The sequence below is a fragment of the Gavialis gangeticus genome, unplaced genomic scaffold (assembly GCF_001723915.1).
Source record: "Gavialis gangeticus isolate Ggan-Ray unplaced genomic scaffold, GavGan_comp1, whole genome shotgun sequence".
NCBI classification, from domain to species: domain Eukaryota; kingdom Metazoa; phylum Chordata; order Crocodylia; family Gavialidae; genus Gavialis; species Gavialis gangeticus.
Window position 1 is genome coordinate 92,758,861 of NW_017729034.1, and position 15,707 is coordinate 92,774,567.

At 43.5% G+C, this 15,707-nt stretch overlaps 1 protein-coding gene across 1 annotated transcript in view; it reads left to right on the forward strand.

Moving 5' to 3' along the window:
- Positions 1 to 8,891: 8,891 nt before the first annotated feature.
- The window catches only part of LOC109304812 (p53 apoptosis effector related to PMP-22-like), an 18,907-nt gene continuing 12,091 nt past the window's right edge, over positions 8,892 to 15,707 (forward strand). The window contains exon 1 of the mRNA XM_019527639.1: positions 8,892 to 9,275. Coding sequence (XP_019383184.1) covers positions 9,065 to 9,275 — 211 coding nt within the window. The 5' untranslated portion in view covers positions 8,892 to 9,064. The remainder of the gene's footprint in view (positions 9,276 to 15,707) is intronic.

Genomic DNA, 15,707 nt, shown 5'->3' on the forward strand with positions numbered 1-15,707 from the left:
TGGCACTGTGCCCCGAATGTACCCCTGCTGTATGTGTTGCGAATGCTGTGTGAGGAGTTGTTTGTGTGGACTGAGAGGTGCCTGATCCACTATGCCCTGCTGTTGATGATTGCCATGGTGCCTCAGATGCACCTGTGCACCTGGCATGGCACCCTGAGCTTCAACAGTGCAGGGGAGCAAGCCTGGGCTGCCCCACAACCTCTGTCGCCACCTGGAGAGCTACCTGTGCTGTGCTACATGCCCCTGCCTCCCACAGCAGAGGAAGACATTGCCACTGGCATCGACGTCTTCCTCAGTATGTGAGAGGCCCATGTCTGCCCAACTGTGGGGGCAAAGGCTACTCAATAAAGTTTTACACTGTCCCCCATGTCCCTGCATGCTTTGGGGTGGTGGGAAACCTGGGCCCAGGGGAGTGGGGCTGGGCTGGGCGGGGAATGGAGGATGGGCTAGGAGCAGGGCCCTCCCCAACAGTGCAGGCCTTACCACGTGGCTGGGGATGATATGGCCAGTGGGTCTGCTCGGTCCTGGCTGGCAGCGATGGTGTGCAGCTCTCGGTAGTGCCCTAGGATGGTGGGGTGCAGTGTGTGGGCACTTAGCTGGAGGCCCCCCCACCAGGGAGGAGCTGGTGCTGCTGGTGGCTGGTGGTGATATGGCCAGCTGTGCCTCATGGCTGGGGCTGCAGAGCTGTCAGGGCATGCACTGGCCTGGGCTCCCTGAGCTGCTGGTAGAGGCTGCAGCCAGGGAGCTCAGTGGGACAAGCTGCTGGAGGCCTGAGGGGCCCTCCCCCGGTGACACATCACTGTGGGTACCAGGCCAAGGCGGGGACTTGGGCAGGTCACCTGGGCTGCAGTACACAGCATGGCTACAGTCTGGGTCCTGGGGTGTGAGTATGGCTATCAGTTGCTGAAAAAAGGGGCATGGACTTGTAGGCACTTCTGATTAATGATTGTGGTCTGTGTTGCTTACCCACTGTGCCTGCAAGGCCTTGACCTTTATGTGGCACGGCCACACCAAATGCTCATGCCCACACTCCCATATCTGGCCACACAGGACCTCAAAGACATGGGCATTTGAGCACCTGCCCCATGTAAACTGGTGCTACACCTTCGCCTCACCTTACAGTGCCACAAAAGGTTACCAGTCTCCTCTATGGACCAGTTGGGGCCTCAGCTGGAAGGCATGGGTTTGGGCAAGGATGACACTATAGGGGCTGCTACGCCAGTTCTGGCCTCTGCACAGCTATTCCTGTGCTGCCAGGCCTGGGCAGCTGCCTGCAACACCCAGTGCAGGGACATGGTGTGGGACCGGGAGCATCCCACAGCACCTGCAGGTTCTGCTTAGGCTTCTTGGGGTGGGATGAGGGAAGCGGGAGCTGGCCCCAGTGGCCAGGATCTGCCTGCAGCTAGGCCCGGGTGCTGACAGGCCTGGCAGGAGTCTACAACACCCTGCAGGCCTGGACAGTGTGGGCCTGGCAGCCATGTGGCACTGCAGTGTCAGGCAGTGCTGCTGGGTGCAGGCGGGCTGGCACAGGTGGCCTGTAGCCTGTCCAGGGGGACACAGGTGCCTAGAATACCCTCAGGCTGCCTGCACATGTGCCCAAGGGCTCAAAATGCCTGAAGGATTTTAAGGGCCTGAGGCTGGAGTTGCCATAGAGGTGACTCAGCCCTGGGGCAGGAAAGGCTTCTAGCCCACAGCCCTGGGACTACCCTGAAGCTGGCTCCCTAGTGACAGGGTTGTCCTGAAGCCAATTTCTCCTGGTTGACAGCTACACAGGCAGTAACTAATTGTGAATAAATTCACTACTTGTATTGGCAGGTAGCAAATTTACTCATGAATAGCTTCATTTACTGCGCAGTAAGCATGTACACATGTAGCTACACTTTCTGTGCTTTCTGTGCAGCAAACTATGCTACCATGCCGTAAAACATCTTATGTATATGTGCCCTGAGAGTCCTGAACTACTTTTCTCCCCCAGGACTCAGAGCTTGGGTGTGCCACTGCTTATTAAAAAGTCCAGAGCAAAACATGCTTATAATGACATATTATATTTTAATTAATATATTGCCAGCTCTCCTGATTTTATCAAAACTTTTGGCACATTTAATAGTTTTCTCAAAGCCCCACCTCCAGACTAATGCTACTACTTGAGAATATCTGCTCTCGTATTTAAAAAAAATGGGAAAAAAGGCCTAAATAGTCTAAGGTATTGATGTGCCTGATTCTCAGTGAATTTCATGAAAGATGGGTCTCTCCAAGGCCTTTGAGAATCTACACCTAAATATCTATCCACTGAGACTGCAGAACAAAGCTTGAAAATATGCTCAAAGCATTGATTAAAATACTAAAAATATCTACAGTAAATTGAAACACCCCTACACTTGTTTTTAAAGTTATATTACATGTGTTTTCAGTTACCATCATGTTTTGTTATGGATTGGTGGGTTTCTATTTTTTGAACATCTGAGATTGGCAATACACTATAAAAAGAAAGCAAGTGAAAGCCTTATGTGTAGATATGTTCAGCATTTTATAATGAAATTATTATATTAAAATATAAACTCTTTATGACTAAGTTACACAAGTCTAAGAGTGCATGAGATTGGGACCATCTTTTCTTAAAGGATTTACATAATTATTCTTTATTTCTGGCAGTGACTACAGTACAGAGTGTTTTCTGTAGATCTCTGCAAATACAGAATTGCTGGAGAACCATTACAAGAACACATTTCAAGGATGGAGAGGTTAAGCACCAGGAAAAAGATTCCAAAAAAGGACTAAATTGCAAAAATCCAAAACCATAATCCTGACATCTCTATGTTCAGTTGTCACCGAACTCATGAGCAGGGATCCTGGTTTTCCCTGATAAAAAATACCAAATTCTCTGCTAAAAAAATTCACAAGTTCTCTGCTAAAACCCCCAAAACCCATGATTAAAATTAAAGTCCCCCTCCACAGCCTTCCCTGCTGGTGCCCCTCACTCCCCACCCATAGCCCCCATTAAAATTCTAATTAAAGCCCCTGGGTCTGCAGCCCCCTGCCTCTACTTCCCCCCCCCCCACTGTGGGCTTGGGTGGGGCAGCTCCCCATTGATGCATGCACTCCCAGGGGGCAGGGGGGACCTACCCAGACCTATACGTAGAAATCTATGTTTGCCTCTGGTGAAAGGCAAAATCTGGGGTTCACTCCATTTTTCCATTGAAAACGGAAAACCCAGATCCCTGCTCAGAATCCTGGTTTTCTCTGTTTTAAAAAATGCCCAATTTTCAGTTTTAAAAAAGTAACCCAAAATCCACATTTTTCCATGATTAAAGTGAAACACCACTATACATATATCTATATATTATTGGTGTTTCACTTTAATCATGGAAAAATGTGGATTTTGGGTTACCTTTTTTAAACTAAAAATTGGGGATTTTTTTAAATCAGAGAAAACCAGGATCCCTGCTCATGCGGAACCTCAGCTTTTTTTACTTTGTGGTTCCCCAGACATACAGTTGCATCTCTGTGAATGCCTACAACTGCCTTGGCTTTGATAGGACTGAGCAGCTTGGCACCTAGCTCATGCCTATTCCCAATTAGGTTCTCAATTAAACTGCTTGTCTTAATACTTAGAAAAAGGAGTTGCCATCCCTGCTGTTATACAGTGGTCTCCTGGTTAGACCCAGAAGGTGTGTCTACATGTGCTATTAATGCAAAGTAATAAACTCTGGTGCAGTTTGCACCAGAATTTATTACTCCCAAGTGCATGAGTGACCGCAGCCTGTTGAGCTGGGGTAGAGCAGCCCCGCTCAGCTGGGGGCCCTGAGGGTCAGCCTGGGGCTGCCCAGGCCTGGCTCAACGTGATATGGAGGGGCTGGCTGGGGTGCTACTGTGCAGGGCTAGACAGCAAGCAGCTCCTCCATGGTAGCACCCTCATGATTCAGCCAGTCCTATCACTGTCTACATGTATGTTTCATCACACATAACTATGCCACTGTGTTGGGCAGTACTATCCTACAGTTGAGTTGACTGCCTAATAGCACTGCATGTATAGATGGTGACACTTTACTGTGGTGCTAATTAGTCTGTTCTGCAACAAAGTCAACCTACACCAGGATGGCTGAGTGGTTAACATGTTAGACTTATGATTCAATGGAAGTATGTCTGTGTGGGTTCAAGCCCTACTGTTCCTTTAGATTGCTTCAGGCTAGACATGAGGAACAATTTTTTTACAAATTGAGTGCTGAGTGTTTGGAACAGGCTCCCCAGAGGTGGTACAGTCATCTACCCTGGAGATCTTCAAAATGCATCTTGTTGGGGTCATCTGATCCTAGCAGTCTTTCCTAGCCAAGTGCAAGGGGGCTGGACCCAATGATCTGTAAGGTCCCTTCCAGCCTCTAACAACTATGAAACTATGAAAGTGTCTTGTGTAGACACACCCAAAAAGTGGGAAAACTGGGTTTAATCTCCTTTTCTGTGTGAAGGAATTCAAACCCATAGCTCTTAGGCAAAAACTTTAACCAACAGGTGATGAGGCTGTTCAAGGTAGGAGAACTCCATTTCTATCGAGGATGTTCCACAGTTCAGTAAACTGAGATAATAGGAAAAGAGGGGGAAGCATGTGTTCTTAGTAGCTTAATGATGATGGCATTTTCCTGGAAGTCAAGAGACCTGGGTTCAAGGTCATGCTCTTAAGACAGTTTCTATATCACATTTTAGCATATCTTGAATAAAACACAGAAACAGTTGCAGGAGCAGGGCACTCAGCAAGTAAGTGCCAGGATTTCTACTTACAAAGCTCATGCTGAATTTGCTTGGCCACACCTGCTCCTAGGCAAGACCTTCTGTCTTCTGGAGCTCTGCTTTTAACCTATGAAACAAGAGGAACATATGCTTTGCACTTTCACAATTTTTTTCCCCATCTGTGGATTTCAGAGATGGGAAAAATAGGTAGCTCTATTTTAGAGTTGCAATAACTGAGGAAAATCCTTATGGGTTATGACATACAGAATCATTAGACAGGATTTGGCCATAGCATAGAGGAAGCTTACAACAGAGCTAGAACTAGATTTGTCTGCTGAACAACCAGGCAAGCCGATAGAGCATGGTAACACGGGGGTGGGAGGAGGGGTGTGATTATGACAATAGGCCTAGACTCCACCTTTGTGGGAGGAGCACCTCAGTAGCTAGCAGCTGGCATTACAGCAGCTGGTACTATCCTGTGCACCAAAGCAGAGCAGGGGGCAGAGGTGCCCTGTTATGTCTCTGTTACAGTGTAGTGCCTCTGGGACGTAATACTTATAGTGGGAGTTCTTAAAAGTGACTCAACTGGTACCATTGGCTTACAGGTTTCTGGTGTCACAATTATTTCCAAATTCCTTTTACTCGGTTTACATTTAGAAAATAGAAAATCTATCTTTTAACAGGAAATTCTCCCTGGAGATCTTAAGGTCAAGTAATTTCCCTTGTGTTCATCATCACCAGACCACAGACCACAAGTTTGTCTTCAATTACATCTGTGGTCAATGAGTTTAAATAGGCATCACTAATCACCTTCAGATGAATTATGATGATGTGAATGAAGTCAGATTTGGCTCTGGAATCAAAATTTAGGAAGCACTTCTGCTGTTGATCTATGTGAAGGAAAAGAAGCCAGCTCGCTCTTAGTTGGGTTGCATCCCGAAAGCTATTATGAATGAAGATGAACTACTCCACAGATATGACATTAGACCTACACCGAGGGACTATGTTGGACCATTTTTACTCACTTTTTCGTAGTAGAACGACAAGTGCCCCCGGCAGCAATGGGAGTGTAGTGGCAGGAGTGTGACGGCAGTAAGCAGTAGCTCCTGCAGATGCCACTGGCACTGTCAGCAGTGGGCAGGGGCGGATGGCGAGCGCTGACCAGGAATCAGCAACCACCCACAGATGCTGCCAGCAGCATCAATGGTGGCCAGCAACGATTGCGGACCGCTCGCAGATGTCACTAGCAGTGTTGGTGGCGGAGTGGCGAGTGGCAACCACGAACAGTGTTGGCAGTGCCTTTCTGTAGGAAATTCAATGCCACACTCCAGGGATGCATGTGCACCCGCGTGCACCCCTTACTCGTCGCCCCTGGTAGAATCAGTCTTGAAACTCTTTGTATGGGTCAACAGATATTTGAAAAATGGCATTTCATCTGGAAAAGGTTTTCCTATTTGGAAATTAGAGTCAGAATGGAAAGTAAAAAAAAGCTGAAAAGTTTTAGGACTTTTTATGTGAAAACAAAATGGAAATTTTAATTTTATTTCAAAATGTTGATTCAAAAGAAACATTTTTCTTTCAGTAATTCTTGCCAGAAAAAAAGGATTAACTGAAAATGGCTTTTTTCCAAAGGAAATCTTTGCTTTTTTTATTTTTGGCAGGAGAGAGAACCACATAAGGTTTTTTTTAATTTTATATATTATCTGGTTTAGTGCTTCTCATTTGAAAAAGACCATATATATTTTATAAAGGTAGGTGGGGTGTGGTTGACACATTTTAACCAAGGCAAAACTAAATCACAGAGGATGTAAAGAATGTAATTGACTATGAGCTGTGTGCAGCAAAAGTGCAGCTCAGAAATTCTGCTAAGACCCACTTTATTCTTGTCCCTAGGTACCTGAACTTTGTCAACACTACTTCAGATCTTACTGCAATACTATGTGTAGGCAGCAGTTCAGCAGGTAGGGCATCTGTGTTTGAATCTCAGCTACAAAACAGGGTATTTGTAGGACCTGGGGCAAGCTGTTTAAATCAGAATTGACCTTTTTTGTAAAATAGTGCTTTCACAACCTGGCTCAGTTCGCCAGTCTGAACAGATACTAGTCAGCTGTGTGTAAATCCAACTTCTGGATCTTACATGCTACTAGTTCCCTGGGTGTGGATGTTGGCTGGTCACTATTTTTATGTCTGGGTCTTGGAGAACCCCACAGTCCAGCTTTTTTTTTTGCCCTCATAACCAGGACTTCACCCTTCCTTAGTACCTGGTTCTTCTGGTGTGTGATGATGTACTAGTTTCCTAGCTCAGAATGGCACCCCTCTTTTGAAACAGCCCTTGTCCGCTTTACTGTACACATCCTTTCTATAGTCTCCAGGCTCCAGCCTCTCCTTTCTCAGCTGTTGTGTAAAAAGCAATTCATAATCAATCATTGTCCAAGCAGAAAATCTTTTGTGTCCCCAGGGAAATCATATAACATCAGTAGCCCGTGAAGATCATATTCTCCCATGAAGATTACAGCACAAAGTAGGATCCTTGAGACGGAAGGGGTACTTGCAACAAAACAGAGTTCATGCAGCATTTTACAAGGCATATTCCAATTTGTCCCAGAGGCTAAGATTATTTGCCTCCCTCATAGTCATAGGCCTCTGTCCACAAAGTGTCAGAGCCAAATTCTACAACAAAGTCTCCAACACTGAAGCAGACTGAAATGTTGCATTCATTCTACTTAAAAACTAAGAAGTTGAAGAGTTTTATGGCTATGAAATAAACACAATCTATACTATTGTCCTTTTTATTTATTTTGTTATTAAATTGAATGGGTTTTATATCATTCTTGCATTTATAGGTTTGTGCTGAGATTGCTAATAGTCATAAGACAATATTGCTGTCCACTGTAGAAGTTGTCACTGAGTAAGCTGTAGATATTAGCAGTGGAAAAGTCAGGGGCCCCTGTGGTTCAGTGGTAGAATCCTTGTTTGCTGCATAGAGGACCCAGGTTCAACTCCCAGCTGCTTGTACAAATAGAGGCACCAAATGTCTGAACCCAGTCTGGCCTTTGGATTCTGTCTCAGTTGCCTACAGTAGGGATGGAAGGTCTAGGCAGCCTCTAAAATACTCCTACCTAGGCATGTGCATTGAAGGTCTGGGTGGGTGATGTCTCCTGCATATACTGTGATCTAGAAGGATCAATGGTTGCCAATCAGTGCTTTTGAAAAGTGCCTGGGTTAAGGCTCTGGTGGACCTTGAGAGGGTGGAAGAACCAGAGAAGCAACTGTTGAGAATCATCCACCAAGTAGGTTTGGTGCACTGATGGTACTTGCAAGTTAGCGGCCATAGCAGAAGCACTCATGTTGCAGGCCTCTCAGATTCTAACCAGTCTGTGAATTCTGCTAAATACCTGTCATCAACCATCTCAGACAGGACACAAGAAGAAAATGAAGCAACTCTCAGCTGACCTCAGGATCTCAATGGGGCTTATGAGAGAAAGTGGTCTCCTAGATATTTAGGGCCATGTACATCAAATTACCTTCCTGAAAAGCTACTGAGAGACACTGGAGCACTGGATTTATACCCAAGAGCAGTGGAGAATCATCCCCACATATGCTACTATGCATGTTCATAGAAATTTGTCAGATCAAAACATAAATTATCCAAGTTATGTTACACAGTGTTCCTCAATAAAAACTGCTTCAATGGCTTGCTGTAGTTCAAATGTCATCCTTCAGAGCTGTAAGTGTTTCGCTATAGGTTTGTCAAAAAGAAGCAGTGAGATATTTTCTTCACTGTTCAAAATTATTAATACCAGAGGGAATCTTGATAAAACATTAAAAAACAAAACACCCCTGAGGAGAGGCTAAGCATAGGAAATTTGATCCTCAGAGTGGAAAGTTTCAGAATATTATGAACATCTGTTATTAAGGCTTAGAATGTGAATTGTTTCCTTGTTAGTATAAGTATGAGCCTGTCCCTGTTTAATGCAATTTTAAGTTGCTGTTTCTCGTGGAGGTTTCAGCCAGGAAATGGTTAAATGCCCAGGATAAAGGAGTGCTAGTCAGCAGAGAAAGAAGGCAGATGGGCCCAGCCCTACAGCTTCTTTCCAGCTTGACTTGTTATTGGTGTGACTGCTGCTGCTGCTGCTGCTGCAGTTAGTCATTCCAATCTAGGTGGAGTTCCCCCTCCTTCTACGTCTGTTCTGATTGAAAAGCTTCTCTTACACATACATGTAAGCGCATGCTTCCAGGAGCCTTTATAAAAACACCCTTCACCCCACATTGCTGAATCAGTAGCAGAACAATCTCATCTTATTCACCCCTCCTCTTGCGAAGCTACTGACTGCCCCACAAGATGGTGAAGTACGGCCTTGACTACACAAGGTGCAGATGGATCTTACCTCTGCTCTTGGGCATAGGGGTCATCTTTGGCATCATTGGGCTGGCTGGCTGGGCCTGGCTGGAGTCAGCAACGGTGCCGTATGTACAACGAGCGTCGTTATGGCAGACTTGTACGAGAGCTGACGAAAATTCAGAGTGGACTTGTGAACCCCTCACCACATGGGGTAAGTATTTGCAGAGGTCTCCCTATTCAGCCCTTTTAATCAGAGCTCCCAATAGTTGAAAGCTATCTTTAGGAGCATTTGGGGAAATAATTGAACCCACTGGAAAGCTCAGAAGAGTTCCATGGTGAGATAGAATAGAACAAGGATAATGCTTGTATGCTGAAAAACAAAACAAAACCCAGAGGGAAAAGGGAAGTTTGCTTCATAGGATTCAGTGGTGTATGTTCACAGTACAAAGATGCTTGTGGAAACAGCAGTGCAGAAAATGCTTAAAATATTATCTTTTTACTGTTTATGTTATATTATTTTTTAAAACAAATAACTAATAGCCTCTTCAGTAGAACCTCTTCTTTTGCAGAAATAAATAATGATTGCTGACCAAGTACATAAATTACTATGTAGCAAGTTGCATGGGTAAATGTGAGATATCAGCCCCTAATGCCAAGAGACAATTGGGAAGTAAAAAATGAGATTATATGAAACAGAGAAGTCCACAGTAAATGTCAGACCGGAACATACTTCTCAAAAATATTTTGGTTGATGGAAGTATCTACTTGTGATGTGATTAGGAAAGAGAATGTTAATACAAGAGAGAATCTTTTCCTTCAGTTTTGACAGAAAATGGATTTAGATTGAAGTCATTTTGATTATTCAAGGTATAAAGGTCCTTTGGTTATGAAATGAATGAAATGGTCAGAATGAAATGGTAGGCTTTTACATCCACCTTTCATTTGAAGAAATGTGCATGGACGGTGCAAAGCAGTGTAGAAACTGGCCTTCCAAAACCCCCACCAAAATTTATCGCCTTTTCATTCTGCTCCAGGGTCCTTTGCAATGGCTGACCAGTAGCAGTGAAAAGCTAACAGTCACTGATTTACTCACCAAAACCAAGTTACACACTAGTAGAATTTTTCAAGCATATTTTCTATTTACTGTTTTCTCCCTTTGGATACTGTCTCCCATATCTGTAAAACAAAAAAAGACATCACTCCATAGGTCCTTTCCTTTCTATATAAGAAATATGGTCCTGTAAACACTTGGTACAAACATAAAAGGATGGTGCAGGACAATTTGTTTGAAATTTCAACTTCTTTCCTTTCTCTCTTAGTTCTAGTAAACCAGTGGTAAAGATGCGTGCAATCAATCTGAGAGAGGCCACAAATTCTTGCATCAGATTTAAGCCCTGTGACAAAAATGTGGGGCCCATATTCTTAGTTCATAGATCCTCAGCTTTCTCATGTCTGTGTCTTAAACCAGTGAATCTTCCTTATGTCTGCACTTCTAAGCATATGTAGTGAATTGCAATATGAAGTCTAGCAGCTTCTTCCATGCTCTGGGTAAGAGAGAGAGGTCTGAATATATCTCTGAAAAGAAGAAATAGAAAAAAACATGCAAAGAGCTCTTAACAAAAAAATGAAATATTGTTTTGTTAAGTTTGGCTTCTATGGTCCTTAATTTGTACTTTCATTAAACGTCTTACGCACCTACGAATAATCCTCCCTCTCTTTGCCAGTTTCGTTTGGACAGGCCACCTTCAGAAGTTTCATTAGGGTGTTTCAGACAGTAATAGCAATTTGAAAACGAAACCGTTTGGTGTGCACTGAGTGGGAAAGTATGCAGCAGCAGGGAACAGTAATGGTGGCATTGCTGAATGCACCGGTTACAACTATATAGAGAAATGATCACTGCACAAAAATGGCTTTACTTCAAAATTGTTGAAATTGTTACTTTCTGAAACACCTTAATCGTTTGCTTAAAACATTAGTGCGATGCTCACCAGCTCAGTAACTACTGTGTGTTAATGAACGAGTAGACATGCCCATTACTTAATCAATGAAAATTTAGGCCTAAATGATTTTCCTGAGATTTCACAGAACACCTTTGGCCAAGCTATGTACCAAAACCTAGGATGTTTGACTACTCCAGTTTGGTGCCGCTTCCTTTCTTTATACCGAGGTATGCTTTGGATCTGGATTGAATAATCAGACCATTGGAATGAACCAGCATGAAATGGGCCCTTTAGAATAAACTAACACCACATCTTGAAAATACCTCTAACTGGAAACAAAACTGCTTTAGCTTCATAGTCCCCTGCCTGAATAAATACTAGTAGGTCCCATGCACTAGTAATAACCTGCTGTAATGAAAAAATTAAGTTACCTTTGCTATTTGTTTTCAGTGCCACACAGTACCTGATAAACCATAATCCACCAATTATATTCACCCCTTTCATAGCCATACAGACATTAGAAAAAGCACTGTAGTTTGTAGGGGAAGGAAGTGTTTTGATATTTTTTCTTGAGAACTGATATCTTTGTTTCTTTCCCATCGTGCAGTTCCCAATTTCCCTCTTAAGGGCTTGATTCCCAGCTTTTCTCCCTCACCTTTAATTCTCAGAAGTCTCAGAGAGTTATCTTTTGAAACTGGGTTGCTATAATGGGATTGCCCTTACTGGTGTGTAAGAAGTATTTAGCACTGAGAGTCTGCTGCCCACTGCCAGTGAAGTTTATCAACATCATTGGGACAATGACTATATTTTGCCCCTAATATCGTTCAGTCTAATGATCAAAACCCTTCATGGTATTCAGTGAAATAAATTCAAATCAAATTCCCCAGTAGCAAAGTCTGTGTTTACCCTGAATCTCAGCCTTTTTTGACTTATTTTATATAAATCATAGGTTGCCTAAGAAAAAGCTAACATCCTTAAGAAACAAATCTCACTGCAAGAGAATGAACTTTACCCATTAAGCTGGCTGCAGCAATGGAGTTTTTAATTTCTTAGGAACTGGCTGACAGAGCTGGTGGAATTTACAGCTGCATAAGCAACACAGAAGAGGCTTATACTCTTGGAACTTAAACCATTAAAGGGACAGACCTTACAAACTCTCCTGGGGCAGCTGTGTTCTAGGAGAGCTTCAGAATGTCCTAGATTTGGGGAAAATATTGTAAACAGAGTCCAGGGAGTGTATAATCTCTACAATGTCCCTGAAGAGTTCATATATTCTAATTAACTGATTGGCCTTACCACAAATACTTTATTACTTTACTTGCAATTGAAGAAAAAGGAATAAAATACATATTGCATTTTTGGACTCTGAAACAAGTAATGTGAAATAGACTTTGTGGAACGTCTCTTTTGTGTACCAGACAGCTTTCAAGGAAAGAAAATCTCTTGCTCTAGGACACCTAAATGTCCGAAGACAAGGTCTTTCTTTCCATCAAAAAAGTTTAGTATGGAGGGTTAAGAAAGCATTGTAAAATTTGAAGATCAACTTCAGCTCCATAATAAAAATAACATTTAGACAACATAAAGATAAAGCAATAATACACATGCGTGGTGACAGGTCATAGAAAAAGGCAGAAAGATGCTGTTTACAATACTGAATGTCAAAGTGAACACATAGATGTTACATTTATCGTTTGTATGGTGCCTTAAATTGAATGTGTGGCGTGTTCACACACTGGGGCTATGTGGTGCAGATGCCTGATAATTAACTAATTGTCAGACACAGCTTTGGACAGTCCCGTTTCTGGAACCGGCGATGGGCTGGGGACAGCTTTGAGTTTGGTACAGAGCCACGCCCTACCCAATCTGCAAGATGGGGCTGGGGGCAACTCCCCTGCAGTGTCATTGGGGTCAGAGGAATTTTATGGTCCATTCTAAAAATCACAGCTCTGCGTCTGGTATGGCAGGAGGCACAATGGTTGGGACAGGGAAAAAAATTCCTCTGATTCCAGTCACACGGTTGTTTTAACAAGCACCAGGGGACATAGAGCCATAGAAAAGTAGAGCTGGAATCTAGTCAAACCCCTGCTCAAGGCAGGATTGACCCTGCCTTAATAACCCCATTCAAATGCCCATCTAACCTGTTTTAAAAAATTCCAAGGCTAGAGATTCCATACCCTTCTTAGGTAGCCTGTTCCAATGCTTAATTTCCTTCATGAAAACGTTCTTCGTAATATCCAGCCTAAATTTCCCTTGCTATTTAGGACAATTACTCCTTATCCTGTCCTTACAGCCACAAGAAATAATCTCCACCCTGTGTACAACCACCCTTCAGGTATAACAAATCCACCTTCAGTTTTCTCTTCTCCAGACTTTTCCAGTTCTTTCATAAGTCAAGCTTCCAAGGCCTCTAATAATTTTTGCCACTCTCCACTAAATTCTTTCTAATTTGTCCACATTCCTTGAAGTGTGGAGCCCAAAACTGGACACTACTCCAGAGGAGGCCTCACGAATGCCCAATAGAGCTGATGAATCACTTCCCTTGTTTACAAGAGAAAATCCTAGCCAGCTACTGGCTTTTTTTTTTCAATAAAAAAATAAGTTGGCTCATATTCAGCTTACAGTCTACTCTGATCCCTCTGTCCTCTGCAGTACTGCAGCGTAGCCAGTCATTCCCCAGTCCATATCTGTTATATGATCATTCTATCCTACTGCAACAGCAAACCCCTTTGTGAAGCTGGTACAAGATCTCTTTGATTTTTTAGCTTGTTGGCTCCAGGTGTTCTCAGAACTAGGTGTGTCTCAGAAAGTCTGAAATACTTTAAAATATTTAATGTATTGTGCCTCAGGCTATGGAGATGTTTCAACGTGTTCTCTCCCTGTTGCTGGAAAATTATTGCTCCTGCTTTGTTAATCTGAATCTGGTGCCCCTAAAATGAAGGAAAAATCAATACGCCCATTCCATCAAATCTTTTTCTTATGCCTTTTCCTACATGCCTCCCATGTGCAAGGCATCCATCACTTGTCCTATGCACATGGCAAATGCAGATTTGGGGCTCTTTGCTCATGTCTAAATTTAGTATGAAATAGTAGGCTTATGTTCATAGTGGAAATAGAAAAATCTGTTACAGGACTTCTTCTATACCAAACAGAATTTCAGTATTTGCTGTGCTTCATACATCACAACCAATATTTGACTCTTGCCCTGTTCTGCACTGTGCAGAAGACTGCTTGTTTGCATATGTTAGTAGCTGAGAAAGATATTTTTCTTGTCTAGGAATTCCTCTTTCATAGGTGATGCAGAGGTGGGGCATAGGGGGGACACATGCTCCCCCTGAGATTGGCCGGTGCTGGCTGTGGAGTGGGGGGCGATGGCTAGTGCCCCGCCTGAGAACATGGGGGGCACCAAGAGAAGCACCAGTGGCACTTCTGGTTTGCCGCCAGCACTTCCACCACTGGTGGTGATCGGTTGCTGGAGGACCCCCCTGCCCGGTTGGTGATTGGCCGCTGGTGCCCCCCCAGGATCAGGAGGCATCAGTCACCCATGTCCTCTTTAGTATCCCAGGAAAACCATCTTAAATTTTGTCAGGAGCAGGAATCCAGACAAAGAGCAGCAGAAAACCATGTTCTAAATATATTTTTCTTTTTTTTTCACAATTTTATTTAGGTCAGAAATGTTAAGCCAATACTGCCAAACAACGTAGCTGGTACATCATGGGCACCTATACACGAGCAGTGAGGATGCTCCAACGTGCTGTAATTGCAGTGTGTCAGAGCAGACTTGATTACTTGAGTCTGCTGGTGTGTGGTAATTCCCATGCTCCTGCAGCCTCTAGCTTCTCATTCTTCAAAATGGCAGTGGGGGCACTTTATCGAAGCTTGTTGGACAAGCTTTAAATAAAGCACCCCTGCCGCCATTTTGAAGCATAGGGATGCTGATACATGAGACAGTCTGGGTGCTTTAATTAGAGTGGCTCTCTAAGAGCCACTCTAATTAAAGTGCCCTCCCCCACTCCCAGAGCATGTTTATAAATGCCCCATGATGCTAAGCCCTAGAACACATCTGTAGCAATAGTAAATATCTGCAGCATAACTGACTAAAGGAGAGCTGAGTCAAATGACACTATGCATGGGAAACAGAAATCTGGTATGGTTTAAACAGGGACTATGGATTCTTATCCCATTACCTGGATCAGCTTTTGTGACCCCTCTGTTCCTATTGGTTCTTTGCTTGTTTGCTTCTCCCAGTGCACCTATCCCCCTTCCCCATCTTTTTCTTCCTCCTCTTTTTCCATTTTTTGTATTCAAATCACTCACTCTATTTTCTATCCTGATCTATGCTGCCCTTTCACAGTATTTGATGAAGTGAACTCCAGTTCACAAAAAATGTGCTCTCTATGTATTTTATTTAGTTAGTCTATAAAGTGCATATACACCCTCTTATCTCCCTGACTTCAGACTAACATGGCTAATCACCTCTCTTCAACCTCCTATTACCAAGCTGTGGCAAGCTGTTTTGAGAACTTAACAATAATTGGAACCTTTTCTTCTTTCTGTTTTCATAGTTGCGTAGATTCATAGACATTGGGACTGAAAGGGACTCCGGAGGATTATCGAGTCCAGCCCCCTGCCCCAGGGGCAGGAAGTCAGCAGGGATCATAGGATCCCAGCAAGATAAACATCCAAATGTCTCTTGAAGGCATTCA